The following is a 27,162-nucleotide window of genomic DNA, read 5'->3' as shown; positions in this document are numbered from 1 at the left end:
ACCATAACCCTCCACTCATTTAAAAACACACCACGCTAGTTGACTATTTAAACATATTTAATCCTACCTCAGGCCAACAGCCTGGAAAGACAGGACATCAACACACCCTGTAACTCTGACGTCAAATCTCGTACACCAACATATTTTTATGCAGCTGCCACCACAACCTCTATTTTCTGCGACTTATGTTCCATCCCTGTGGTACAGTTGATAACCATAGCTATGAATGCTAAAAAGCCAAAGCCAATTCTCACACTAATCCTCCCAGGATCCCTCCCCCTTGACCCATCTTCCTCTACTTTCTTCACTGCCTCAACATCTGACAGACACCCTCTGCACTACTCTAACCTCAACCTGTCTCTCGCACCAGACATTTCTGATCCCCAGCCCCATGGGCACCTGTACAATTAACACACTGCTTTTTTCCCTTCAATACTACACATTCCTTTGTCTCATGCCCTTCTGCACACCTGGTAACCTCCCTCCTACACACTGCTGGGACATGCCTATAAGCTTGACACCTGTAACAACATAATGGATTCGTCACAAAAGCTTGTAGTGGATAACTGAAATATCCAAACATCACTTTGTCGGTCAAAGACTCAACATCAAAACTCAAAAGAACAAACAATGACTTCTGTTTCACCTGTCACTACACCCTGTCTGTGTCGCACCAAACGATGAGCGTCACAAACACTGGGAATCTTCCCCTTCAGTTGGTCCACTTTCACATTTACCGTTACCCCAGTAATCACTGTTTTCAACAGCGCTCTTTTCTTTAGCGCAAAACAAGTCCCATCTCTGGTCCCCATTCGTGTGGCGCGGAACCCCTGCTCCCTCTGACCAGCGGGAAACACAAACAATTACCACAAGGCCACGTAGGGTTACCTTAACCGATACCACAGCACCCAACGTTTTAACCCACTCTGAAACCATATATGGATCAGCCAAAAGGCACCGGTAAACTTTCTGCAAAAATGTTACTCCTACCATCACAGACTTAAAACAAATCTTTATCATCACCATCAGTGCCAGCCTCGGGAATTACCAGGCACATACAAAAGAAAATGGTAAATAGTCATAAATAGAAACGATGTATAGACTGGTATATGATTTTTTTTATACAGGGACCTAGTTTCTTTCGTTTTTTCTTCAAAGTTGTATTAGTATTTGTTCTTTTTTTTCTTTTGTATTTGATTTTTGATTGATATTGTTATTCTACTGCATTGCTGAGGAGTTAACAAACAAGCGGTTCACTCTACCATGTGCACGTGACCAATAAACTTCGATTTGATTCTGCACATCCCTGTTTAAGATGAAGTAACACAATATGAACTATATTGTGAGGACCCTTGAATGCAAAAATAAGAATGATCAAATAAACAAAATAGGAAATATATGCGTTCATCACATCGTTTTCATATAGTTTGATATACCAAAATCGATCATTATCAGACACTAATAACCATTTCTGTTGACTTGAACAAGGAGGACGACCTCCTTTCAGGAGAAAGGGAAAGTACCTTGCGAAAAGGTTCTATCGATCGAGGCCAATTGCGCGTTCACGCGAAATAGGGCCCCTGCACTTTCCTAGAAGCTAGCTAGCTACGTGCTTTTAGCAAGACAGTGTAATGGACGTCATGCTTCATATGAAGATGTTAGACATTTTAAGTGTGTTTTGCACAATTTGTTTGGTCACCAATTTTTCCACTGCAGCCCAAGACGGTTCTAATGGGAAAAAGGACCAAGAGTGTCACAACTACGCTGGAGGACACGTCTACCCTGGAGAGGCTTTCCGTGTGCCCGTCTCTGACCATTCCCTGCACCTCAGCAAGGCGAAAAGTGGGTATTGTCCCTGTCCCCCTGCACAGTTGTACTTAACAATCCCATTGACTCAAAAATAATAATTTAAAATAATTTTATTTTACTCAACATTATATGCATATGGTACTTTTGTTTTTAGCTACGGCGCTGCTAGCTTGACTGCAGGCAGCTTAATAAGCTAACGTTAGCTGACTTGATTAGCTAGACACGGTGCCAATTATCTGCAAATTGTCCAGTTTTCCCTTGCCAAGTTCACCACTGACGTTAGCATAACATTTGTATGCGCGTTATTGTAACAATGCCAGCTTTTACTTGTAGAACAACATTCATAAGTAGTAGTTAGTACATTTGGACACGTCAAGCCAAAACGTTGCTCCAATTACTTTGTCGAGTACAGGAGTACCCGCGCAATAACAATTGCTGCGTACCACACAATCCCAATGGATGCATCTCAGTCAGTTATGTTAAGTGGGTTCCTCTTCGAGCTCACGCATTCATCAGCATTCGTTAAGAGGCAAGTGAAATGTAAATTCTCAGTAGGTGGCCTCCATTCGCTTTCACATTTCCTGCGTTTTCCAAACAGAAGATGGCTAGGTGACAAGGACGCCAATACCAGACTTCTGAGATGCACCCATCCAGAATACACTAATGTGTATATATATATTACTGCTCAAAAAAATAAAGGGAACACTTAAACATCAGAATATAACTCCAAGTCAATTATACTTCTGTGAAATCAAACTGTCCACTTAGGAAGCAACACTGATTGACAAATTTCACATGCTGTTGTGCAAACAGGTGGAAATTATAGGCAATTAGCAAGACACCCCCAATAAAGGAGTGGTTCTGCAGGTGGTGACCACAGACCACTTCTCAGTTCCTATGTTTCCTGGCTGATGTTTTGGTCATTTTAGAATGCTGGCGGTGCTTTCACTCTAGTAGTAGCATGAGACAGAGTCTACAACCCACACAAGTGGCTCAGGTAGTGCAGCTCATCCAGGATGGGACATCAATGCTAGCTGTGGCAAGAAGGTTTGCTGTGTCTGTCAGCGTAGTGTCCAGAGCATGGAGGCGCTACCAGGAGACAGGCCAGTACATCAGGAGACGTGGAGGAGGCTGTAGGAAGGCAACAACCCAGCAGCAGGACCTCACACTCCGCCTTTGTGCAAGGAGGAGCACTGACAGAGCCCTGCAAAATGACCTCCAGCAGGCCACAAATGTGCATACGGTCAGAAACAGACTCCATGAGGGTGGTATGAGGGCCCGACGTCCACAGGTGGGGGTTGTGCTTACAGCCCAACACGGTGCAGGACGTTTGGCATTTGCCAGAGAACACCAAGATTGGCAAATTCGCCACTGGCGCCCTGTGCTCTTCACAGATGAAAGCAGGTTCACACTGAGCACGTGACAGACGTGACAGAGTTTGGAGACGCCGTGGAGAACGTTCTGCTGCCTGCAACATCCTCCAGCATGATCGGTTTGGCGGTGGGTCAGTCATGGTGTGGGGTGTCATTTCTTTGGGGGGCAGCACAGCCAGAGGTAGCCTGACTGCCATTAGGTACCGAGATGAGATCCTCAGACCCCTTGTGAGACCATATGCTGGTGCGGTTGGCCCTGGGTTCCTCCTAATGCAAGACAATGCTAGACCTCATGTGGCTGGAGTGTGTCAGCAGTTCCTGCAAGAGGAAGACATTGATGCTATGGACTGGCCCGCCCGTTCCCCAGACCTGAATCCAATTGAGCACATCTGGGACATCATGTCTCGCTACATCCACCAACGCCATGTTGCACCACAGACTGTCCAGGAGTTGGCGGATGCTTTAGTCCAGGTCTGGGAGGAGATCCCTCAGGAGACCATTCGCCACCTCATCAGGAGCATGCCCAGGCGTTGTAGGGAGTTCATACAGGCACGTGGAGGCCACACTGAGCCTTATTTTGACTTGTTTTAAGGACATTATATCAAAGTTGGATCAGCCTATAGTGTGGTATTCCACTTTAATTTTGAGTCTGGCTCCAAATCCAGACCTCCATGGGTTGATACATTTGATTTCCATTGATAATTTTTGTGTGATTTTGTTGTCAGCACATTCAACTATGTAAAGAAAAAAGTGTTTAATAAGAATATTTCATTCATTCAGATCTAGGACGCGTTATTTTAGTGTTCCCTTCATTTTTTTGAGCAGTGTATATATATATATATACACAAAAGTATGTGAACACCCTTCAAATTAGTTGATTCTGCTATATGACAGGTGTATAAAATAGAGCACACCGCCATGCAATCTCCATAGACAAACATTAGCAGTAGAATGGCCTTATTGAAGAGTTTAGTGACTTTCAATGTGGCATTGTCATAGGATGCCACCTTTCCAACAATTCAAAGTCCAAACTGCCTCTGGAAGCAACGTCAGCACAATAACTTTTTGTCTGGAGCTTCATGAAATGGGTTGCCATGGCTGAGCAGCCGCACACAAGCCTAACATGCTGACCAGACCGGACACGGCGCGTGCCCGAGCATCGCAAAATACATTTAGAAATCCATGTTATTCAATTATTGAGCCAACGATCTGCGACGCCAAGGGCTAAAATATAACTCCTTTCTGTTTCTGACGCAGATCGCGCTGCAAGTCCTGCCTCTCCCATCTCCTCATTGGTTTATAGAACCAGGTACCCATGTGCCATCTCCTCATTGGTTATACCCACGTGGGTGATTGAAATACGAAATGTTTTGCCGGTTGTCGTGGTAATACTATGAAAGTGTTGAGCCAATCAAAATGCCAAGCGTTGCCTGGAGTGGTGTAAGTCTCGCCGCCATTGGACTCTAGAGCAGAAAAAACACATTCTCTGGAGTGGTGACTCACGCTACACCATCTGGCAGTCAGATTGATGAATCTGGGTTTGACGGATGCCAGGAGAATGTTACCTGCCTCAATGGATAGTGCCATCTGTAAAGTTTGGTGGAGGAGGAATAATGGTCTGGGGCTGTTTTTCATGGTTCGGGCTAGAGGTCGACCAATTATGATTTTTCAACGTCGATAGCGATTATTGGAGGACCAAAAAAGCAGATACCGATTTAATCGGCCAATTTAAAAAAGAAAAAAAAAAAATATATATATATATTAAATAAATAATATTGATTTGTAATAATGACAATCTCCTCGCTCCTCCCTGGGCTCGAACCAGCAACACAACGACAACAGCCACCATCGAAGCAGCTTTACCCATGCTGAGCAAGGGGAACAACTACTAGAAGGCTCAGAGCAAGTGACGTTTGAAACGCTATTACCGCGCGCTTACTAGCTAGCCATTTCACTTCGGTTACACCAGCCTCATCTCGGGAGTTGATAGGCTTGAAATCATAAACAGCGCAATGCTTGACGCACAATGAAGAGCTGCTGGCAAAACGCACGAAAGTGCTGTTTGAATGAATGTTTACGCGCCTGCTTCTGCCTACCACCGCCCAGTCAGATACTTAGATACTTGTATGCTCAGTCAGATTATATGCAAGGCAGGACACGCTAGATAATATCTAGTAATATCATCAACCATGTGTAGTTAACTAGTGATTATGATGGATTGTTTTTTATAAGAAGTTTAATGCTAGCTAGGAACTTACCTTGGCTTACTGCATTTGCATAACAGGCAGTCTCCTTGTGGAGTGCAACGAGAGAGAGGCAGGTCGTTATTGCGTTGGACTAGTTAACTGTAAGGTTGCAAGATTGGATCCCCCAAGATGACAAGGTGAAAATCTGTCTTTCTGCCCCTGAACAAGGCAGTTAACCCACCGTTCCTAGGCCGTCATTGAAAATAAGAATGTGTTCTTAACTGACTTGCCTAGTTAAATAAAGGTGTAACTTTTTATTTTTAATATATATATATTTTTAAATCGGCGCCAAAAATACAGATTTCCGATTGTTATGAAAACTTTGAATCGGCCCTAATTAATCGGCCATTCCGATTAATCGGTCGACATCTAGTTCGGGCTAGGTCTTAGTTCCAGTGAAGGGAAATCTTAACGCTACAGCATACAATGCTAGACGATTCTATGCTTCCAACTTTGTGGCAACAGTTTGGGAAGGCCCTTTCCTGATTCAGCATGACAATGCCCCTGTGCAAAAAGTGAGGTCCATACAGAAAGTGTAGTGTAGATAACAGCCCTCTGCTTGCTTACAGCAGCACTGGGGTCTGACCGGCTTCCTGTTTAGATTAAAACATTGCAGAGCCAGCGTGAGATATGGCTTGGAAAACATATCTTAATCCAGGGATAAGAAATGTGTTATACTCTGAATAGGACCATTATCCCAACTGTTACACGAAATAACTGCCCTTTTCGAGCTCATGCTAGGTAGCATAAGCCACACCAGCCATTTTGGAATGGCAGTGTCAGCCTTCTTCGAAGTTTAACAGCGGTTGGTATCCAATAAATGTTGCATTACTACCACCACCAACTAGACTTTGCTTTATCTTGGCCAGGTCGCAATTGTAAATGAGAACTTGTTCTCAACTTGCCTACCTGGTTAAATAAAGGTAAAATAAAAAATAAATAAAAAGTGTATAACCTTATGTATAACCCTTATACTTTGCTTGAAAAAAGGAAAATAAATAAAATAAAAATAAAAAAACCCACCTCCCTACTCCACTCTAAACCTATCTAGTCCTACCTCAGGCCAACAGACAAAGGACGAGACACCACCACTCGACACAGCCTGTAACTCTTGTAACGTCAAATCTCGTACACCAAAATACTTCTTGTTTGTTATTCAACCTATGCCTTTCCATAATGGCAGCTGTGGCTACTGCTACCTAGCATCAGGATGGAAAAAAGCTAGCAGTTGTTTAATCTTTGAGGTGTAACAGTTGGGATAACGGAGTACAACGCAGTTCTTAACCCTGTATTGAGGTTTTGTTTTCCGAGCCATATCTCGCGCTGGCTCTGTGTTGTCTTAATCTAAACAGGAATCCTGTCTGACCCCAGTGCAGCTATAATCAAGAGTAGGGTCGACATCTATTCTGGCTAATCAAATCAAATCAAATTTTATTTGTCACATACACATGGTTAGCAGATGTTAATGCGAGTGTAGCGAAATGCTTGTGCTTCTAGTTCCGACAATGCAGTAATAACAAGTAATCTAACTAACAATTCCAAAACTACTGTCTTGTACACAGTGTAAGGGGATAAAGAATATGTACATAAGGATATATGAATGAGTGATGGTACAGAGCAGCATAGGCAAGATACAGTAGATGGTATCGGGTACAGTATGTACAAATGAGATGAGTATGTAAACAAAGTGGCATAGTATAAAGTGGCTAGTGATACATGTATTACATAAGGATACCGTCGATGATATAGAGTACAGTATATACGTATGCATATGAGATGAATAATGTAGGGTAAGTAACATTTATATAAGGTAGCATTGTTTAAAGTGGCTAGTGATATATTTACATCATTTCCCATCAATTCCCATTATTAAAGTGGCTGGAGTTGAGTCAGTGTCAGTGTGTTGGCAGCAGCCACTCAGTGTTAGTGGTGGCTGTTTAACAGTCTGATGGCCTTGAGATAGAAGCTGTTTTTCAGTCTCTCGGTCCCAGCTTTGATGCACCTGTACTGACCTCGCCTTCTGGATGATAGCGGGGTGAACAGGCAGTGGCTCGGGTGGTTGATGTCCTTGATGATCTTTATGGCCTTCCTGTGACATCGGGTGGTGTAGGTGTCCTGGAGGGCAGGTAGTTTGCCCCCGGTGATGCGTTGTGCAGACCTCACTACCCTCTGGAGAGCCTTACGGTTGAGGGCGGTGCAGTTGCCATACCAGGCGGTGATACAGCCCGCCAGGATGCTCTCGATTGTGCATCTGTAGAAGTTTGTGAGTGCTTTTGGTGACAAGCCGAATTTCTTCAGCCTCCTGAGGTTGAAGAGGCGCTGCTGCGCCTTCTTCACGATGCTGTCTGTGTGAGTGGACCAATTCAGTTTGTCTGTGATGTGTATGCCGAGGAACTTAAAACTTGCTACCCTCTCCACTACTGTTCCATCGATGTGGATAGGGGGGTGTTCCCTCTGCTGTTTCCTGAAGTCCACAATCATCTCCTTAGTTTTGTTGACGTTGAGTGTGAGGTTATTTTCCTGACACCACACTCCGAGGGCCCTCACCTCCTCCCTGTAGGCCGTCTCATCGTTGTTGGTAACCATCGTTGTTGGTAAACCTCAACCTCTAATATGCACCCAATGATGTGATGCTCCCCATGGAATAGCCAAGTGTGCCACAAGCCTGGCCTGAGATATAGGCCTACCTGCACACTGCTCACCAACAATGAACAAATACTATTAGTTGTCCGCCACACATAATATACTGAACAAAAATAGAAACCCAACATGTAAAGTGTTGGTCCCATGTTTCATGAGCTGAAAGAAGATCCCAGAAATGTCTAAATGCACAAAAAGCTTATTTTGTGCACAAATGTGTTTACATCCCTGTTAGTATTTCTCCTTTGCCAAGATAATACATCCACCTGACAGGTGTGGCATATCAAGAAGCTGATTAAACCTCATTATCATTACGCAGGTGCACCTTGTGCTTTGGACAATAAAAGGCAGCTCTAAAATGTGCAGTTTTCACACAACACAATACCACAGATGTCTCAAGTTTTGAGGGATGTGCAATGTGCATCCTGACTGCAGGAATTCCCACCAGAGCTGTTGCCAGAGAATTTTAATGTTAATTTCTCTCCATAAGCCACCTCCAACATTTTGTTTAAGAGAAATTGACAGTTTGTCCAACTGGCCTCACAACTGTAGTCCACATGTAACCACAACAGCCCAGGACCTCCACATCTGGCTTCTTCACCTGCAGGATCATCTGAGACCAGCCACTTGGACAGCTGATGAAACTGAGGACTATTTCTGTCTGAGGAAAAACTCATTCTGATTGGCTGGGCCTGGCTCCAAAGTGGGTCGGCCTATGCCCTCCCGGCCCACCCATGGCTGCACCCCTGCCCAGTCATGTGGAATTCGTAGATTAGGACCTAAAGAATTTATTTCAATTGACTGATTTCCTTATATGAACTGTAACTCAGTAAAATTGTTAATTGTTGCATGTTGAGTTTTATATTTTGTTCAGTATAAATGCAGTAATCATGTGCACAGCAGGATTTGTACCCTTCCTGTTACTTTTTCATTTTGAATCTGAAGACTTTTGATTTGTTTGTCCCTAAAAGGTGATCAGCAAATATCTTGCTTGCTCGTGCTTTGAACCATTATCAAATTATATATTTTTTCTTATTTTTGCAGTTTCAAAGCCGGCACCTTATTTTGAGGGATCAGCTGTGATCGATGGAGAGTTTAAGGAGCTCAAGCTGTCTGACTACAAAGGGAAATACCTAGTCTTCTTCTTCTACCCCCTGGACTTGTGAGTACTATCTTTTATTGACCTTCATCCTAAAACAAATCTCTGTACTGTTGGTTGCAACTGTCAGAAAATGTGTTCATAGGCTAGTAACTTTCTGTTAGTGACTTTGTTACTCTATAACAGTGGTTGACATTCCAGGCATCCCTAGTCGATCACCAAACTTTTCTGTAGAAAAGTCAACGATAAAGGCTGGCACTTTTTTTTTTTTTTTTTTACTGTTTGTTGCGCTGTTGGCGGTAGGTGCACTTGATTCAGAAGTCCGTAGCAAAGTGTTCCCATTTTTAACTATTTTTTTTCTGTCTGAAAAGACTAACTCTGCCTACCCGGCGGACCGGGATATCTTTGGCCACTCAATGTAGCCAATCGGATAGTTCAAATCACTGTGCCTACAGAAATTCCATGCCCCCGGCCATGGCAAAGTTTGAGACTAGCCTACGTAAGATGTAATCATTTTTCAAACCATGACCTCAGAGACTGTCAAACAATAAAGCAAAGAGCTGCTGTTTTTGAATAAGTTCATGTTTACATTTTTTAAAATGACTTTTTATCCCCTTTTCTTCCCAATTTTGTGATATTCAATTGGTAGTTAGTCTTGTCCCAGTCTGTATGGACACGGGAGAGGCAAAGGTCAAGAGCCATGCGTCCTCCGAAACACGACCTTACCGAGCCGCCCGGCACCAATGTGTCGGAGGAAATACCGTACAGCTGGCTACCGCAGTCAGCGTGGATGGGCCGGTACTGCCACAAGGAGTCGCTAGAGCGTGATGGGACAAGGACATCCCAGCAGGCCAAACTCTCCCCTAACCCTGACGACGCTGGGCCAATTGTGCGCCACCTCACAGGTCTCCCGGTCGTCGCTGGCTGCGCCACAGCCCAGAATCTAACCCAGATCTGTAGTGACACCTCTAGCACTGTGATGCAGTGCCTTAGACCACTGTGCCACTTGGGAGGCCATGTTTACGTATTTGTTCAGCAGTGTCGACACTTTTGTAATTGTGTTGAATAAAAATATAAAACGTGTTTCTCTACTTCCACTCCTGCTGCAACCGCAATGAATGAGTAGCCAAGTGTATCGATAGCTCTGCATTTTTAAAATTATTATTAGCAGCTTGTCTATTTCACTATTGCGGAATATTTCATTTTCTCTAGTCATAGGAACAAAAGCTAGATCCCGACTACGAAAAATAGTTTTGAAAGGTTATCCAACTCATCATGATTTGACATATTTTTTTATCTTCTCCCGAGTTCCCTGTTGTCTTGAAAGCACAATCAGATGCATTTATCATCTGCCCAGTAAAATTAAAAGGCAAATAATTTAAATTTATGTTCCGCAGTACACCGCAAGTGCTACACTAACTTATCTATTTTGTTATCAAAGCTCGAATTTTGAAATCGAATACTGTCTGAGAATAACAATATTGGCAGGCCAGGCATAAAGGTAATATGCTGTGTTAATGTTTAGGCCTACTGCCCAAACCTCATTCCTACAGTATTATTTTTTTTACATGAACCTAATAAACCAGTTAAGTCATGATTAGAAAATAAGCAACAATCTGAGCGGTAGGTCTCTGCTTTGTTTTTGACTGCAAAAGTTATCCTGACTGAGAAAAGGTTGGTGACCACTGCTCTAAAAGATCAAATAGAAATCTAAATAATCTGGGGTGTATTAATTACCTCTTGCAATGGAAACCGTTTACTAGTTTAAGAACCAAACAGAGCAAACGAAACAGGGAGGAACCTTCCTGTAGTTGTCCAATAGAAACTTTTGCAACAGAATTGAGTAATGAATACACCCCAGCTTTTAATCATGAGACTGGCCTATTTGTTTTAGTATTTTATCATAAAATATACACTGTAGTAACTGTTTATACACTTTTCTGAGTTCTTACCATGACATTTTCTATATTCTAGAATCATTGACTGAATGAAAATGCAGTATGCTCTGTCTAAAGTAATAATGCTGTTGGCTATGTATTATTCTGATGACCCTCACACTGTGTACCTGCAGCACGTTTGTCTGCCCGACTGAGATTATTGCATTCAGTGATCGTGTGCACGAGTTCCATGCCATCAATGCTGAGGTTGTTGCCTGCTCTGTTGACTCACAATTCACCCATCTGGCATGGTAAGATTATAAGCATCACACCCCTCTTCAGAGGTGCTTGGACTTTTTCAGAGCACTTCAGCTTTTTTCCCTTGACCCTCTGGTTTTATGTTAACAGGATCAACACACCTAGGAAGCAGGGTGGACTTGGGCCAATGAAAGTCCCTCTGCTGTCTGACCTCACACACCAGATTTCCAAGGACTATGGAGTCTTCCTGGAGGATGCAGGACACACACTCCGGTGCAGTTACACTCACACACAAAGTAGAAACTACTACAAAAGATGATGCCTAGTATTGGTTTGATACAACTGCTATAGCCAGAACATTTTTCCTCATTAACCTCCTTTTATAAATTGGTTCAGTGAAAAACGGTATAACAAAATACCTGTTAACTGTTTTAAGTTCATGAAGTCTAAATTCATGCAGTTTGAAACTGAAGCAATCATTGTTGTCATTCTCCCCCTCAGGGGCCTGTTCATCATCGATGACAAGGGAGTCCTGAGGCAGATTACCATGAATGACCTCCCGGTAGGGCGCTCTGTAGATGAGACCCTGCGGCTGGTCCAGGCCTTCCAGTACACTGACAAACACGGTGAAGGTATGGTTCAGTCTCATCACATAACACATTCTCAGATATTACAGCTAGATACTTAACTACCTGTGGTTGCTATGGATGGTCTTTGTTTACAGTTTGTGTGAAATAAATACTTTTTCTTTTTTGCAGTGTGCCCAGCAGGATGGAAGCCAGGCAGTGACACGGTGAGTTTCATACTGTGTGTGTGTTTCCAAGTAAGTGCGTGCATGTGAGAAATATTGTTTTCATAGACATTGCTTGAGACTACTGTACTAATTCAGTGTATTACTCCCCATAGATAATCCCAGACCCATCGGGCAAACTCAAGTACTTTGACAAGCTGAACTGACCCTCCCTTGCTCTCTAAACACTTTGGTTGAAGCTCAGAATAAAAACAGAGTTTTGATAATCTGGTGTCTGTTTTGTTTTAGCAATGTACAGGCATATTTGACATAATTAAATCTCATCTAGTGATCTCTGCGTAAACTGGTTACCTTTGAGATGAGAAACAGGCCACAAACTACAACAACCAAATAATGCCTTTTGGAACTGAGTCACCCTTTCCTAATGGGAGACATTAGATGGCGCTGTTGATGAAATTAGTGAAATGCATGTATTCAATGTTTCTCCTATGATTTTTTTTTTTCAGCAGGGTTGGCAAAGTTAGTGTAGTGGGCGTGGCCACTTTTCTTTTTTTTTTAAGGCACTCTTGGCCGCAGACACAATGTTGCTGTTTTAAAATGAATTTCTTGCAATTCTACACATTTTGCATTGGTTTATGGCGTGTTCCTATGCTATAGTGGTGCCCCAAGTCATGACATTTTGGGAATTTTAGATTCTCCCTGACTTTTATTTTGGTGATTGTTAGTTCTCAAAGATGAGAATTATTAAATGACATACTTTACATACATACTTGATCTAGTTTTAGTCATATTTTTGGAGTCTAAATGAATATAGGGGAAACTGTTCTTATATAATATGTTGAGTGTGGCAAATATGTCCCACTCCAATGGACTGGACACCAGATAACAGTTGGCTATAAACTAGTCGCTTGAGTATTGGGCATTCCTGGGGAGGGGTCCTATAACAAATAAATACTCTGGAATATTTTATTTATTTTTATTTTATTTTACCTTTATTTAACCAGGTAGGCAAGTTGAGAACAAGTTCTCATTTACAATTGCGACCTGGCCAAGATAAAGCAAAGCAGTTCGACAGATACAACGACACAGAGTTACACATGGAGTAAAACAAACATACAGTCAATAATACAGTATAAACAAGTCTATATACGATGTGAGCAAATTAGGTGAGAAGGGAGGTAAAGGCAAAAAAGGCCATGGTGGCAAGGTAAATACAATATAGCAAGTAAAACACTGGAATGGTAGTTTTGCAATGGAAGAATGTGCAAAGTAGAAATAAAAATAATGGGGTGCAAAGGAGCAAAATAAATAAATAAAATACAGTTGGGAAAGAGGTAGATTGGGCTAAATTATAGGTGGGCTATGTACAGGTGCAGTCATCTGTGAGCTGCTCTGACAGTTGGTGCTAAAAGCTAGTGAGGGAGATAAGTGTTTCCAGTTTCAGAGATTTTTGTAGCTCGTTCCAGTATTGGCAGCAGAGAACTGGAGAGGCGGCCAAAGAAAGAATTGGTTTTGGGGGTGACTGCTGGAGCGTGTGCTACAGGTGGGAGATGCTATGGTGACCAGCGAGCTGAGATAAGGGGGGACTTTACCTAGCAGGGTCTTGTAGATGACATGGAGCCAGTGGGTTTGGCGACGAGTATGAAGCGAGGGCCAGCCAACGAGAGCGTACAGGTCGCAATGGTGGGTAGTATATGGGGCTTTGGTGACAAAACGGATTGCACTGTGATAGACTGCATCCAATTTGTTGAGTAGGGTATTGGAGGCTATTTTGTAAATGACATCGCCAAAGTCGAGGATTGGTAGGATGGTCAGTTTTACAAGGGTATGTTTGGCAGCATGAGTGAAGGATGCTTTGTTGCGAAATAGGAAGCCAATTTTAGATTTAACTTTGGATTGGAGATTTTGATATGGGTCTGGAAGGAGAGTTTACAGTCTAACCAGACACCTAAGTATTTGTAGTTGTCCACGTATTCTAAGTCAGAGCCGTCCAGAGTAGTGATGTTGGACAGGCGGGTAGGTGCAAGTAGCGATCGGTTGAAGAGCATGCATTTAGTTTTACTTGTATTTAAGAGCAATTGGAGGCCACGGAAGGAGAGTTGTATGGCATTGAAGCTTGCCTGGAGGGTTGTTAACACAGTGTCCAAAGAAGGGCCGGAAGTATACAGAATGGTGTCGTCTGCGTAGAGGTGGATCAGAGACTCACCAGCAGCAAGAGCGACCTCATTGATGTATACAGAGAAGAGAGTCGGTCCAAGAATTGAACCCTGTGGCACCCCCATAGAGACTGCCAGAGGTCCGGACAACAGACCCTCCGATTTGACACACTGAACTCTATCAGAGAAGTAGTTGGTGAACCAGGCGAGGCAATCATTTGAGAAACCAAGGCTGTTGAGTCTGCCGATGAGGATGTGGTGATTGACAGAGTCGAAAGCCTTGGCCAGATCAATGAATAAGGCTGCACAGTAATGTTTCTTATCGATGGCGGTTAAGATATCGTTTAGGACCTTGAGCGTGGCTGAGGTGCACCCATGACCAGCTCTGAAACCAGATTGCATAGCAGAGAAGGTATGGTGAGATTCGAAATGGTCGGTAATCTGTTTGTTGACTTGGCTTTCGAAGACCTTAGAAAGGCATGGTAGGATAGATATAGGTCTGTAGCAGTTTGGGTCAAGAGTGTCCCCCCCTTTGAAGAGGGGGATGACCGCAGCTGCTTTCCAATCTTTGGGAATCTCAGACGACACGAGAGGTTGAACAGGTAATAGGGGTGGAAACAATTTCGGCAGATAATTTTAGAAAGAAAGGGTCCAGATTGTCTAGCCCGGCTGATTTGTAGGGATCCAGATTTTGCAGCTCTTTCAGAACATCAGCTGAATGGATTTGGGAATATGATGGACATGCACTCTGGAAATAATTTGAAATGTTTTAAATGTAAATTAAACTACAGTACATCCATAATATGTACCTCAAAGTGCACACACAATTCATTTACACAACATGTACAGTATGTTTGCATGGTCACATGTCTCAATTAATGAAATGCCATCAGAATACCACATGCAGGACCAGTCAAAGAGAAACCAAACGTAAAGAGTTTCGTGGCAGTTTAAGGTCACAAGTTCATGGATCATGCCAGCACCTGCTTCCCTGGAGATTTTAGTACATCTGAGTCACTACTGTGAAGCTTTGCAGAGCAATGCCATGGACTGAGCCATATTTTTTTTTTTAAATATGGTCTCTTATCTAGTTTAAATTACTTAGACTTTTATAACTAACTGACACTTCCAATAAATCCTGGGATTTCACATAACTCAGACTGGCAGTAGAATATTGCTACCAACAGGTTTGGCCAAGACTGCAGGCCAATTTGACAAGAATAGGTGTTTTTTTCTTAAGAATATTGGAGATTTTGTTGACATAAAGAAGAGATGAAGGGCCCTTAACCTCAGTGATTCACGTTTAAGTGGCCTAAAGCCTATGTATTTACAATTAAGTTACAAAGGCGGGTACTGTGTAATTACAGTGTAGGTACACAGGGTTATGGTACTTACAACTGTGACATGTAATTAGTCTACATGTGCCTACCAATGTGTACAATAATTACTCTGTAGATGTGCCTACCACGTAACTACATATGTTTTTATGTCCCTTGATTGACCATCCCTTCTCAGCCTTGTGATACATCATAAACACATGGACTATGTGTTTCTGATGGTACTGTGAAACAGATGTGTATGCATGTGGGACAGCTTCAAGGCATTGTGTGACCCTGTTTTTACAATGTGGGTGTCGCACAAATACTGTACACCATGTGACCAAGAGAAATGGGTTACATAACTTTGATGGTCATTTCATGCAATAATCACATGACCTTTTTATATAAAACATGACCCATTTACAATACTAGTAAAAGTGTGTCATTGTGCACTGATTTTAATAACTTAATTATTTTTTTTTAAATAGACCCATTCCACAAAGTCAAGTAGGTGGTCTAGACAAATATGACTGAATTAGAGTTAACCCTAAACCTATTGTAGAGAGTCTTTACAATGCATGGACAGATGTAGACCTACTGTACATGCATTGTCATCAAGAGATGAGCATTAAGCAGCCTGCAGAAGTCCTAAAATGGGCGCGTTTGAGCGGGTCAATTTTGTCTAGTCCGATGGTCACCGCCTTTGAAAGTGTGTTGCATTGTGGGAATAAAAATTAACTTTACAAAAACCATGTGATCAAAGATCATGCAGATTTGATGAAATTGCCTTCAAGTCACTGGGAATGCTTCTCATCAACTTCAACCTACAGACAACGGTCAGCTAATGCAGGGTTTCCCGAACCCCCCCCCCCCCCCCCAATACATAGCTGAATCAAATAACCCAAAAGGAAGAGGCGAAGCGAGAGGATTTACCCTAAAATCTGTCTGTGTAAAATAAGCAGACCTAGTGGAGTTTTTTTTCTTCCTGTGGAGGTCAATGAGTGTCGAATTACACTGGGCCTATTTGATCCAATAGAGGTTTGCAATGTTTAGGCTGCTAACAAACGTACTGATATGAGTGGATGTACATGGCATTCCTGCAAATTTTAGAAAAAATACTTTAGTTGTGCCTGTTGTTCACAGCCTGTTGTTCACAGTATGTCTGCCCTCTCATTTGCTAGAATGGTCCCATCTGATCTTGCCTGTTTCCCCATCTTTTGAGGATTTGTATTTCCAATGTTGGAGCGGTCACTCAACTATCTTGTCAATATAATAGATACTCTTTGACGTGATTGAAACAGGAACCAATTTTGCTGTGATTCTAAAAGCTACAGGGGATACCTCTCTGAAACAATTGCACGCGCGTCATGTTTTCAATTTGAGTGTGTATGATGTGGGGGTATAGAAAAGTATATTTCGACATTTTGTAAAGAAAACGGATTGTTTATAAATGTTTGTTGACACTGCCATGTTGATCCGAGCCTTGCTGTTAGAAAAGCACTAACGTTGGTGTTCGTCTGTCGCAGGTGCACTTTTCTGAGTTTAACGCGGCATTGCTGAACGCACCACACCCAATGGACGGCAGAAACCCTATGACGTTGTTAGGCTATTTCCCCGTTTAGTCTGATTGAGATTAGATAGCACAGCCACAAATTCTAAATGCAATTTCTCATAAAAATGTATGAAAACAACATTGGAGCTTTTTTGTCTTCATTTAAGGTTAGAGTTAGACACTAAGTTCGCAGTGGGGTCAAGGTTAGGTTTAAAATCACATTTTAAGAATATTAATTTTAGAAAATACTTTGTGGTTGATGGAACTAGTGACGACCGTTTAGTCATCCGGATGTGATTGTGACATGCTTACGAAGTGCGTATAAAAAGGGGTAAAGCACTCTAGAAAGGTATTGCCCTGCCTGCGACCTAGGCGAATGTAATTCCACAAGAGCTGGAATCCTAACCTTACTGCGGGGGGTGAACTCCTGAGAAGCGGATGAAGAAACAGGTTTTGCTTCTTTTTACATTCCGAGGACTTGTAAGAAAAGGAAAAAAGAGTAAAAGAAGAAAATGTCGAACTTTATATTACGGAAAGCTGAGCCCAAGGACGTGTCAGACATATTGCGACTCATAAAGGTAGGAGGTTCCATTCCCTGTGTTTAATGATTTGTGTAGAAATGTATCTAGTCTTTCTCAAATCCTTGTTATAAAAGTTAGATTTTCTTGTTCATAAAAAAAAAAGCCTAGGCATATTTCTCAATGTTAGTGTGACATATTTAACTAACAATTATTTTATTAACTATAAGGATTTTTTTTTTTTTTTTCATGCCCTATATTTCCAGGAACTTGCTAAATTTGAAGAAATGGAGGAGCAGGTCATCTTGACAGAGAAAGGTAGTCTACTCTTAGGCCCGTGTTTGTTTGGCCTATTGTGACCATATGAAATGTTTCCCCAAACAAATCCGAAGTCTCTTCATAAATGTCCTCATAATTTACTTTAGAACTACTCGAGGACGGCTTTGGGGATCATCCGTTCTACCATTGCGTCGTCGCGGAAGTCCCTGAGGATCATCAGAGCTCAGATGGTAAAATATGTTATTTTGTTTCCACGTTCTCGCTCACACCACACACCTCTTTCAATGACCGTTTGTAAGGAAATAGTGCAACGGTTAAATCATTCAAGGGAAAATCCACTCAAACTAAATTTTTTTATTTTATTTTTTACATTAGTCCAATGTTTATAGTCCCAACAAGTTTTGCATATGTCAACAGGCAAGTTTTCAAGATATTGGACGTTCAAGAAGCAAACTAACACCTGCCATCATTGGGATGAGACAATATGCGTTTGAGTGGCGTTTCCCTTTTAAATTCAAAACTTGAAATGTGCAGTGTTGGTGTGCATAACTCGAAGTCCAGTTTCAACTCGGACAACCTTGCAGAGCATGATTCATCTCAAGGACCAACCTGACCAAGCATGGACTCTGATATTAATCATGATGTGGTTTGGAATGTCAACTTATAAATTCTCCAACACCTCCTAGTTATATCATAATTAGGCCCCATAGATTTTCCTGACTGACAAAGACCAATCTCCATTATCATACACAATAAGCCCAGTGGGGTTTAGCATCAAGTCCTAGTAGTATAATAGTTTTACACGTACTTCCTTGATGGTTTTGATGTGGATGTTTTCACTGTTTTAGGATACACTGTCATTGGGTTTGCCATGTACTACTTCACCTATGACCCCTGGATTGGAAAGCTGCTCTACCTAGAGGACTTCTATGTGATGAAAGAGTTCAGGGGTAAGTATTGTCTACCCTGAGTCTTGTCATAACATAATTATTTTTTTTATTTTACCAAGTAAGCTAGTTGAGAACAACTTCTCATTTGCAACTGCGACCTGGCCAAGATAAAGCATAGCAGTTCGACACACACCACAGAGTTACACATGTAATGAACAAAACATAACACATCATATCTACGGTATTATTGACTATTTACATTGAAGGCAAAGCAACTGAATCAGGGTCCATGGATCCAGAGCTTAAAAATCAATCTAACCTTTGATCCTGTTTTTTCTCAGGTTATGGTATTGGGTCAGATATCCTGAAGCTTCTGAGTGGGGTAAGTCTACTTTTTTGCAATCAATTCACTGGAAGGACATTTTCTTTTCCAAAACATGAAAAAGTTGAGCCTATGGAACAATCTCAAGCTATTTGATGACCCTGTCCCGCCTAACTTTATTGTCCTCCCTTCAACAGACGGCAGTTAAGACTCGCTGCAGTAGCATGCACTTCATTGTAGCAGAGTGGAACAAGCCGTCCATAGAGTTCTACAAGCGCCGTGGAGCCTCAGACCTGTCTGATGAGGAGGGCTGGCGACTCTATGCGATTGAGAAGGATGACCTGGTTAAGATTTCTACCAAGACGCGCTAAATTCATCAAATGATTACTGATGGCAAAGCCTTCCCCCTTTGACTCCATTGGCAATATTTTTAATTTTTTTTTAAACGTGTATCATTAAATACAAAAACCAGTATTTGTTAAAGTTCTTCATGCAGGACATTTTTCATGAATATCAGTTTTTTTTTTTTTATAACTAAAGTCAGCAAGTTTAATTTACTTGTATCTGACTGGTTGTGAGTGACCTACCTTCATCAAGGAGAAAGGAAATGGGGATACCTAGTCAACTGATGTCTTAAACATTTAACCCCACCCCAGAACTACGCTGACATCAGCTAGTCATGTGATTGTGTACTAGCACATAGCGGAATCGGCATGTTGCTTTCGAAACTTCTTATAACGTTTTTCTACCAATGATAACGTCTGGCTCAGAAGTGGGTCTTGTTTATGGAAGGACAGGACTCATAAATGTCTTGTCAAACACTTTTTTTCTCTCACTCATTTGTCCTCACATGCCTAGGGTGTCTTAGTATTTTTGTGGCCTTTAGTTTACTGTAAAAAAGCAATGTTGTCAATACATTTTCAGGTCAACAAATACAGTACATTTAAATCACAATTCAACATCAATTTTATAACCTAAGTGACTGGTCCTGGGTAAATGCCAGAAACACTGGGATATTGCAGGTTTGGGAGTGAGCCTAACAATATGTACAGTAGCATACAGGGAGCTGGACCTGGGAATACTGCTAATCTTGTTTTGTCAATGATCCTATCACACTTTCTGAAAAAAGTCATTAAGCCTTTAGCTGCAATTTGTTAGCATAAGCCCCTGCTATGTAAAGTACACTGATTAAGTTTTATCACAAACATTTTTCGTGAATTGACAAGTGATTGGGGTGTTCTATACATCTGCAGGCTGATCAAGAGGCTAATTGACCAGGTCAATGAAGGTGCTGGAAGACTGGTATTGTGCAGAAATGTTCAGGTTTGTAGCTGCTGTGATCAGGGTTTGGACTGCAGCTGGGCTGTTTTCCTCTTTGTTGTTTTTCATTGGCTGTGAAAGTAACCATGGCAGCATGTGAAAATTCTGACTTGACAACCCATTACACATTTTTGTAACCTTTTATTTAACTAGGCAAGTCCACTTGGAACAAATTCTTATTTACAATGACGGCCTACCCCGGCCAAACCCTCTAACCCGGATGACGCTGGGCCAATTGTGGGACTCCCGATCACGGCCGGTTGTGATACAGCCCGGTATTGAACCAGGGTCTGTAGTGATGCCTCTAGCACTGCGATGCTGTGACTGCTGCACCACTTGAGAGCCCACAAATAATCTGTACTAGTTTTGGACCTGACAGGATGAGCTCATCTTCCCCTCTACTGGTGTGGTGGCGGACTTGAAAAATGTCTCTATGTTAGCGTAGCCCTGCAGGGCGAAATCGTACAACGAGTGTTCTGTGGGAAGGAAAAATAGGCTTAAACACAACAGTATACTGTACATTGAGAACTGAATATCACAAGATTACCCTACAACACTATGTCTTGGCATGGAACAATATTCATTTTCTCCCACACGCAAGTACAAATAAAAACCACACACGACATACGATATATTGACACGCTCACTCACCTTGGCGATTGATGCTGCCGCTTGGGGGTAGTACATAGTGTCCCGCAGCCATCAGCCCTGTAGGGTAGATGAGCTTCTTCACCCTGGAGCCTAGGAGACACAAGAGAGAGGACCACATACTATTTTATTCAAGAAGATAGATTAGAAGCAAGAAAGGGAAAACCGGATAGGGCAACAGGAAGCAGTAGTAGGCCTGATATTTGATATGGTCTGGAGGCAACAGCTCTACCGCTAGACCAGACTCTAGCTCAGAGACTCACTGATACAGAGTGTTTGCTTAAACACAGAGACAAAGTGGATAAACCCAAACACACAATGGAGATAAAAAACAGGGTACTCGTCATCCAAACTCAAAACTAATACCTCTTGCAAGAAAGAGTCCAATGATACCAGCAAATCCAATGACCGCAACCCAATCCAAAGTGACTATTAAACAGGTGTGCATACATTTACGTCTGAGTGGCCCCAGTGGGAATTGAACCCACGCGTTACAAGCACCATGCTTTAATAACTGAGCCACACAGGATCACAGTAATGAGTAATGTGTGCACTTTGTGTGTATCACGGAGCGTGTGTTTTCTTACCACTTCCTAATTGGATGGCACTTTCAACCTTGGGCTTCACTTTTACAATGGCGCCCTGAACCCCACAGGAGAGGACAGTACAGTGAACATGTAACATACATCCGCTAATATCACCCAATGTCTGCACCTTGAGAGCCATTCAATTGTTAAAGAATAAGTTCACATTTAATAATATGATAACATGATAATACGATATTTCATAGTAAAAATGCTCTTGCCGAATAGTCTTCAATTTAAGGTTACTGAGCACACTGTGCACCTGTGATGCTTTACGTTGTTTGTACTGGTACTATAACTAGTGGTAGGACTGCCATGCCCCCAGAAACCTCATCCAGTTCTGTGGGCCTTAAGCACTGGCCATTCTGTTATCCAGTAGAGTGCTCGAGTTGAACATCAAACAACAGCACTTTGTGTACCCTTGACCCATTGTAAAGACATTCTGCACTGTACAAGAACAACTACCAATAAAGTTCCAGCCAAGTCACTGTACTGACAAACATGTGCTGTATGTTAATGAGCTGCTTATCTCTGGACTGAAAGAGTCAATGGGGAAGAGGTCAGGAGGGCAACTAAGAAACAGTGAACACAGTGACAAACACAGATGTCGCGTTCCCCTGCTCAGACGTTGCATGCATATGGTTGAGTGTGTCATCGACTCACAGATTGCTAAAACATATGATGTGGTTAGCTGATACAAAAAAGGACCTATCCAGGCATTGTAAGGTCTGGCATGTGTCAGCAGTACCTGTGAATTTTTACATTCTTTATAGAGTACTTTACCAGTCTCTTAGAATTAACTAATCAGCTTAATCTTTATCCCCCTCTTTGAGTTTATGATGATTCTGTGTGTGTGTGTGTGTGTGTGTGTACACAAGTGTATGTGTTTGTGGCTATGGGGAGTACCTGAACCTTTTCCACTGTCGAATGGCTTGTTTGCTAAAAGGGTAGCAGATCGTTGGTGTGATCATATGGGCAGAAGCAGAGCAGCACAATCACAACTAACACTTCACAGCAGACAGACAAAATCATTCCAACACGTGCAATGATTATCGATTGCAGCATGAATTCACAGTAAAGGTCTACTGATCCATGTGAAATGCGCAGTACAGATTTACTGCCGCCGTGATATGCAAATTTTCAGGGAAGTTAGGAACAAATATACACAGGCAGTTAGGAAAGCTAAGGCTAGCAGAAATTTGCATCCTGTAGCACAAACTCAAAAAAGTTCTGAGACACTGAAGTCCATGGAGAATAAGAGCACCTCCTCCCAGCTGCCCACTGCACTAAGGCTAGGAAATACTTTCAGAGCTGGTCATGGGTGCACCTCAGCCACGCTCAAGGTACTAAACGATATCATAACCGCAACTGATAAGAGACATTACTGTGCAGCCGTATTCATCGACCTGGCTAAGGCTTTCGACTCTGTCAATCACAACATTCTTATTGGCAGACTCAACAGCCTTGGTTTCTCAAATGACTGCCTCGACTGGTTCGCCAACTACTTCTCTGATAGAGTTCACTGTGTCAAATCGGAGGGCCTGTTGTCCGGACTTCTGGCAGTCTCTATAGGGGTGCCACAGGGTTCAATTCTCGGGCCGACTCTCTTCTCTGTATACATCAATGATGTCGCTCTCGCTGCTGGTGATTATCTGATCCACCTCTACGCTGACGACACCATTCTGTATACAGTGGGGCAAAAAAGTATTTAGTCAGCCACCAATTGTACAAGTTCTCACACTTAAAAAGATGAGAGAGGCCTGTAATCTTCATCATAGGTACACTTCAACTATGACAGACAAAATGAGAAAAAAAATCACATTGTAGGATTTTTAATGAATTTGTAAACTCTCCTTCCAGACTCACATTAAACATCTCCAATCCAAAATTAAATCTAGAATCAGCTTCCTATTTCGCAACAAAGCATCCTTCACTCAGGCTGCCAAATATACCCTCGTAAAACTGACCATCCTACCGATCCTCGACTTTGGCGATGTCATTTACAAAATAGCCTCCAACACTCTTCTCAACAAATTGGATGCAGTCTATCACAGTGTCATCCATTTTATCACCAAAGCCCCATATATTACGCACCACTGCCACCTGTATGCTCTCGTTGGCTGTTCCTCGCTTCATACTCGACGCCAAACTCACTGGCTCCAGGTCATCTACAAGTCTCTGCTAGGTCAAGCCCCGCCTTTTCTCAGCTCACTGGTCACCATAGCAGCACCCACCCGTAGCATGCGCTCCAGCAGGTATATCTCACTGGTCACCCCCAAAGCCAATTCTTCCTTTGGCCGCCTTTCCTTCCAGTTGTCTGCTGCCAATGACTTGAACAAACTGCAAAAATCACTAAAGCTGGAGACTCTTACCTCCCTCACTAGCATTAAGCACCAGCTGTCAGAGCAGCTCACAGATCACTGCACTTTTACATAGCCCATCTGTAAATAGCCCATCCAATCTACCTTATCCCCATACTCTTATTTATTTATCTTGCTCCTTTGCACCCCAGTATCTCTACTTGCACATTCATCTTCTGCACATTCTACCATTCCAGTGTTTAATTGCTATATTGTAATTACTTCGCTATTTATTGCCTTACCTCTCTTATCCTACCTCATTTGCACATGCTGTATATAGATTTTTCTACTGTATTATTGATTGTATGTTTGTTTATTCCCTGTGTAACTCTGTGTTGTTGTATGTGTCGAACTGCTTTGCTTTATCTTGGCCAGGTCGCAGTTGCAAATGAGAACTTGTTCTCAACTAGCCTACCTGGTTAAATAAAGGTGAAATAATATTTTTTTTTAAATAAACTGACCATGGTGAAACACAATGTACAGTATTTCTAGACCAGGGGTTCTTAAACTTTTTCAGCTCGAGACCCAAATTAGAAATGTACTGTGCTCCCATGACCCCAAATCTTCCTCTAACGACCCAAATTAAGAACAAATAGTGTGTTATTATAGATGTATAACTAAGAGTGTGTTATTATAGATGTATAACTCACAACCCACATTTCATATGCCTCGGGCCCACATTGGGTCCCGACCCATAGTTTAAGAAACCCTGGTGTAGACACATAGGAATACCAGTAAATATTAATGGGTCTCTGGGAAAATAATTACTGTGGATACTCAATACGCAAAGAGAAATTTAGATGAATGACAATAGTGAGACCTACTGCAGTTAATATTTACCGGTCACAACTAATCATAGTAAATCTTTGGAGGTCACAGGAAAAAGGGTGCATTGTAAAATATGTAAAACCAGCTGGGATGATAATGTAAAGCATGGCAAAAACATTTCAGTGCCCATGTGAAGTTATTTTGGGTCCATGCAGTGAGGCTGGGCTATCAGACATTATGAATCTTCTGTCTTTATTTTCTGAGAGGAGACTGTTCCTAACAAAGGAAATAATGACTGTCACCCAGTAGCTCACTGGTGAGTAGGGTTATCAATGTACCTGACACCAAGTAACATATGGCTCTGCCAGTTTCCTTAGAGTGGTAACACCTGGCTCCAAGTGCCCTATATCTGGCTCCACATAGGAGAACTTCTGCTGCGGTGTAGTGTAGAGAGAGAGAGCTGTAACAAACAACATTTTACATGGATCAGTTACCTCATCCCAATGTTGGCTTGCCTCAGACAGGAAGTATGCTGACAGACTTCAGAAAGTGTGATTCTGTGCACAATGCAGTATCTCATTTGTATTTAAGGTGACATTGGGCTTGTCCTCGGCGGCAGCAAACACAGTACCTGACATCAGGCTGAGAGTTACAGGCACAGCAGCCACCCCTGCTACCTGAGGTGACACAGAACAACTGGGACATCAACAGTTTGGTCTACACTCTCTCAGTCACACAGAGAAATGGTAGGTCTCAAGGCTGTTATTCACGTTTTGCAGTTGAGAGCATATCCACTCTACAGCATAGCCTGACGATAAGCAAACACACGTCACATTTTGGAACAAAGAAACATTTACACAACACACTCAATTTCAAAGTTTTGATCTCTTTCTGAAACACATAATAACAAAAATATGTATTGGAAGCTCTTGAGGTTTTTTTTTCTGTTTTTTGACTGAGTCAATAATTTACATGAATTTAGTTTGACATACTGTTCAGTGGATTATAGACTTGGCTCATGCTTGTGTGCAAAGGTCAAACACATGAACACACAGACACACATTTTAGATAATGTGAATATTGCTTTCATTAATGTTACGTATTAAAAACAATTGAATACTGAATAAATACTTTCCAAATATTTGGCTAAAATGTTACATTTAGTAGCTGAGACATACTATTGGAGGGCTCAATGGAGCCATCCCAATGTTGAACGTTTCACAGGCCCAACAGTCCATTCAGACCTGCAAACACCCTAGGAGTAGAAGCTAGAAGTTGTAATAAAATTGAGAATTGAGGCCCTTAAGATTTACAAAAAAACTATGTTGCCATCTAGTGTCAAATAAGTGTATTGTTAATCCCATTAAGTGGGGACTTGATAGCTACACACATTTACCGGTTTATCAAGTGTCTGTCCAGTTCATGAACTTCTAGCAGTCACATCATAGCCTAAAGCATTTCCACACTGTAGCAACAAGATGACAAAATGGTAAACTCACTGGTTAAATAACACGTGTGAAAAACTAACTAGGCAAGTTTACTCACTTTATAAATTAGCTGGCTATGGATTACTGGTGACATATTGGCTACCTTACAGCGCCAGAAGGAGTTAACGTTGTTCAGTTGGTTATTAATGTCCCCGACATACTGCATTTTTAAATGTATTTTTTATTATAGGTTTTATACTACATTATGCATTTCTTGCAAAGCAATGCCCTTGACAGTCTGGTGTCTGGCTCGCTGTCCTCTGCCTCTGGTGCGTCACCGTGAGTTCGAGTCCCCTAAATATTTTTTTCATGAAACAGATCGCTATTCAATTCAAAGAATAACATTTAAAAACACGACAATACATCTATGTGCACTGAAGACGACATACATCAATGCAAGTGATTTAGTTGTTACGTAGTAAATAAAGTTTATATTCTCACCTTGTACATGATCCTTTTTGCGGTGCCAAACTTAAAGTACCTACGGCATATGAGAGGGGACATCCTGCTTCTCTGGCTGCATTCCAATCCGTTCTTGTTACCTTCTTTCAATTCTGGTTCATCTACTATAGGCCGGTGCTCTCATAATAAAACCAATGAATAACCTGATAATTACTTGATAGTAACTTGTTATTTAACAAATAGCAGAATGCAAATGTCGACAATCAGTTTACTGTAAAGTTTTTGTGGTCTTTTTTTCAGTGCTCATTAGCTCAGGAAAGGTGGATTTGACATTGGCTCGTGAAGTCAGTATTCTAATCATCCTTTAGCAACTCTTCTCAAACAAGTCAGTAGCCCAACAACATTGTAGGAGTGGATAACGAAATATGGGTAAGGGGCCATATATTCATTATACAAGACGAGGCGCACATGATCAAGTCTGCCTTTGTTGTTAAATGTCTCACT

At 41.9% G+C, this 27,162-nt stretch overlaps 3 protein-coding genes across 5 annotated transcripts; 2 read left to right on the top strand and 1 right to left on the bottom strand.

The window, feature by feature from the left end:
* Positions 1-1,625: 1,625 nt before the first annotated feature.
* LOC110510071 (peroxiredoxin-4) lies at positions 1,626-12,319 on the top strand. Its single transcript, XM_021591386.3, has 7 exons — positions 1,626-1,842; positions 9,113-9,230; positions 11,239-11,355; positions 11,453-11,575; positions 11,804-11,934; positions 12,061-12,095; positions 12,209-12,319. The coding sequence occupies exons 1-7, from the start codon at positions 1,632-1,634 to the stop codon at positions 12,257-12,259; spliced, it is 786 nt and encodes a 261-aa protein (XP_021447061.1). The 5' UTR covers positions 1,626-1,631; the 3' UTR covers positions 12,260-12,319.
* Positions 12,320-17,431: 5,112 nt separating this feature from the next.
* Positions 17,432-19,910, top strand: LOC110510072 (diamine acetyltransferase 1). Its single transcript, XM_021591388.3, has 6 exons — positions 17,432-17,658; positions 17,865-17,916; positions 18,024-18,107; positions 18,726-18,827; positions 19,109-19,149; positions 19,287-19,910. The coding sequence occupies exons 1-6, from the start codon at positions 17,593-17,595 to the stop codon at positions 19,458-19,460; spliced, it is 519 nt and encodes a 172-aa protein (XP_021447063.1). The 5' UTR covers positions 17,432-17,592; the 3' UTR covers positions 19,461-19,910.
* On the bottom strand, positions 19,286-26,804 carry LOC149970369 (uncharacterized). Of its 3 annotated transcripts, XM_090226598.1 has the most exons (6): positions 26,698-26,778; positions 25,347-25,446; positions 25,108-25,231; positions 21,061-21,150; positions 20,802-20,885; positions 19,286-20,483 (listed from the first exon to the last, which is right to left on the bottom strand). In XM_090226598.1, the coding sequence occupies exons 2-6, from the start codon at positions 25,347-25,349 to the stop codon at positions 20,356-20,358; spliced, it is 429 nt and encodes a 142-aa protein (XP_090082724.1). In that variant the 5' UTR covers positions 25,350-25,446; positions 26,698-26,778; the 3' UTR covers positions 19,286-20,355. The 3 variants fall into 3 exon arrangements, 1 of the variants encoding a protein (XP_090082724.1); XR_016493230.1 differs by lacking the exon at positions 25,108-25,231 and having other exon boundaries at positions 19,286-20,885; positions 25,264-25,446; XR_016493231.1 differs by lacking the exons at positions 25,108-25,231; positions 25,347-25,446 and having other exon boundaries at positions 19,286-20,885; positions 26,698-26,804.
* Between the last annotated feature and the right edge of the window lie 358 nt (positions 26,805-27,162).

Source organism: Oncorhynchus mykiss, chromosome 29 (genome assembly GCF_057628025.1).
Source record: "Oncorhynchus mykiss isolate SJ-2025 chromosome 29, ASM5762802v1, whole genome shotgun sequence".
Taxonomy (NCBI): Eukaryota; Metazoa; Chordata; class Actinopteri; order Salmoniformes; family Salmonidae; genus Oncorhynchus; species Oncorhynchus mykiss.
The sequence above is the reverse complement of the archived record's forward strand: the minus strand, read 5'-3'. Positions and strand labels throughout refer to the sequence as shown.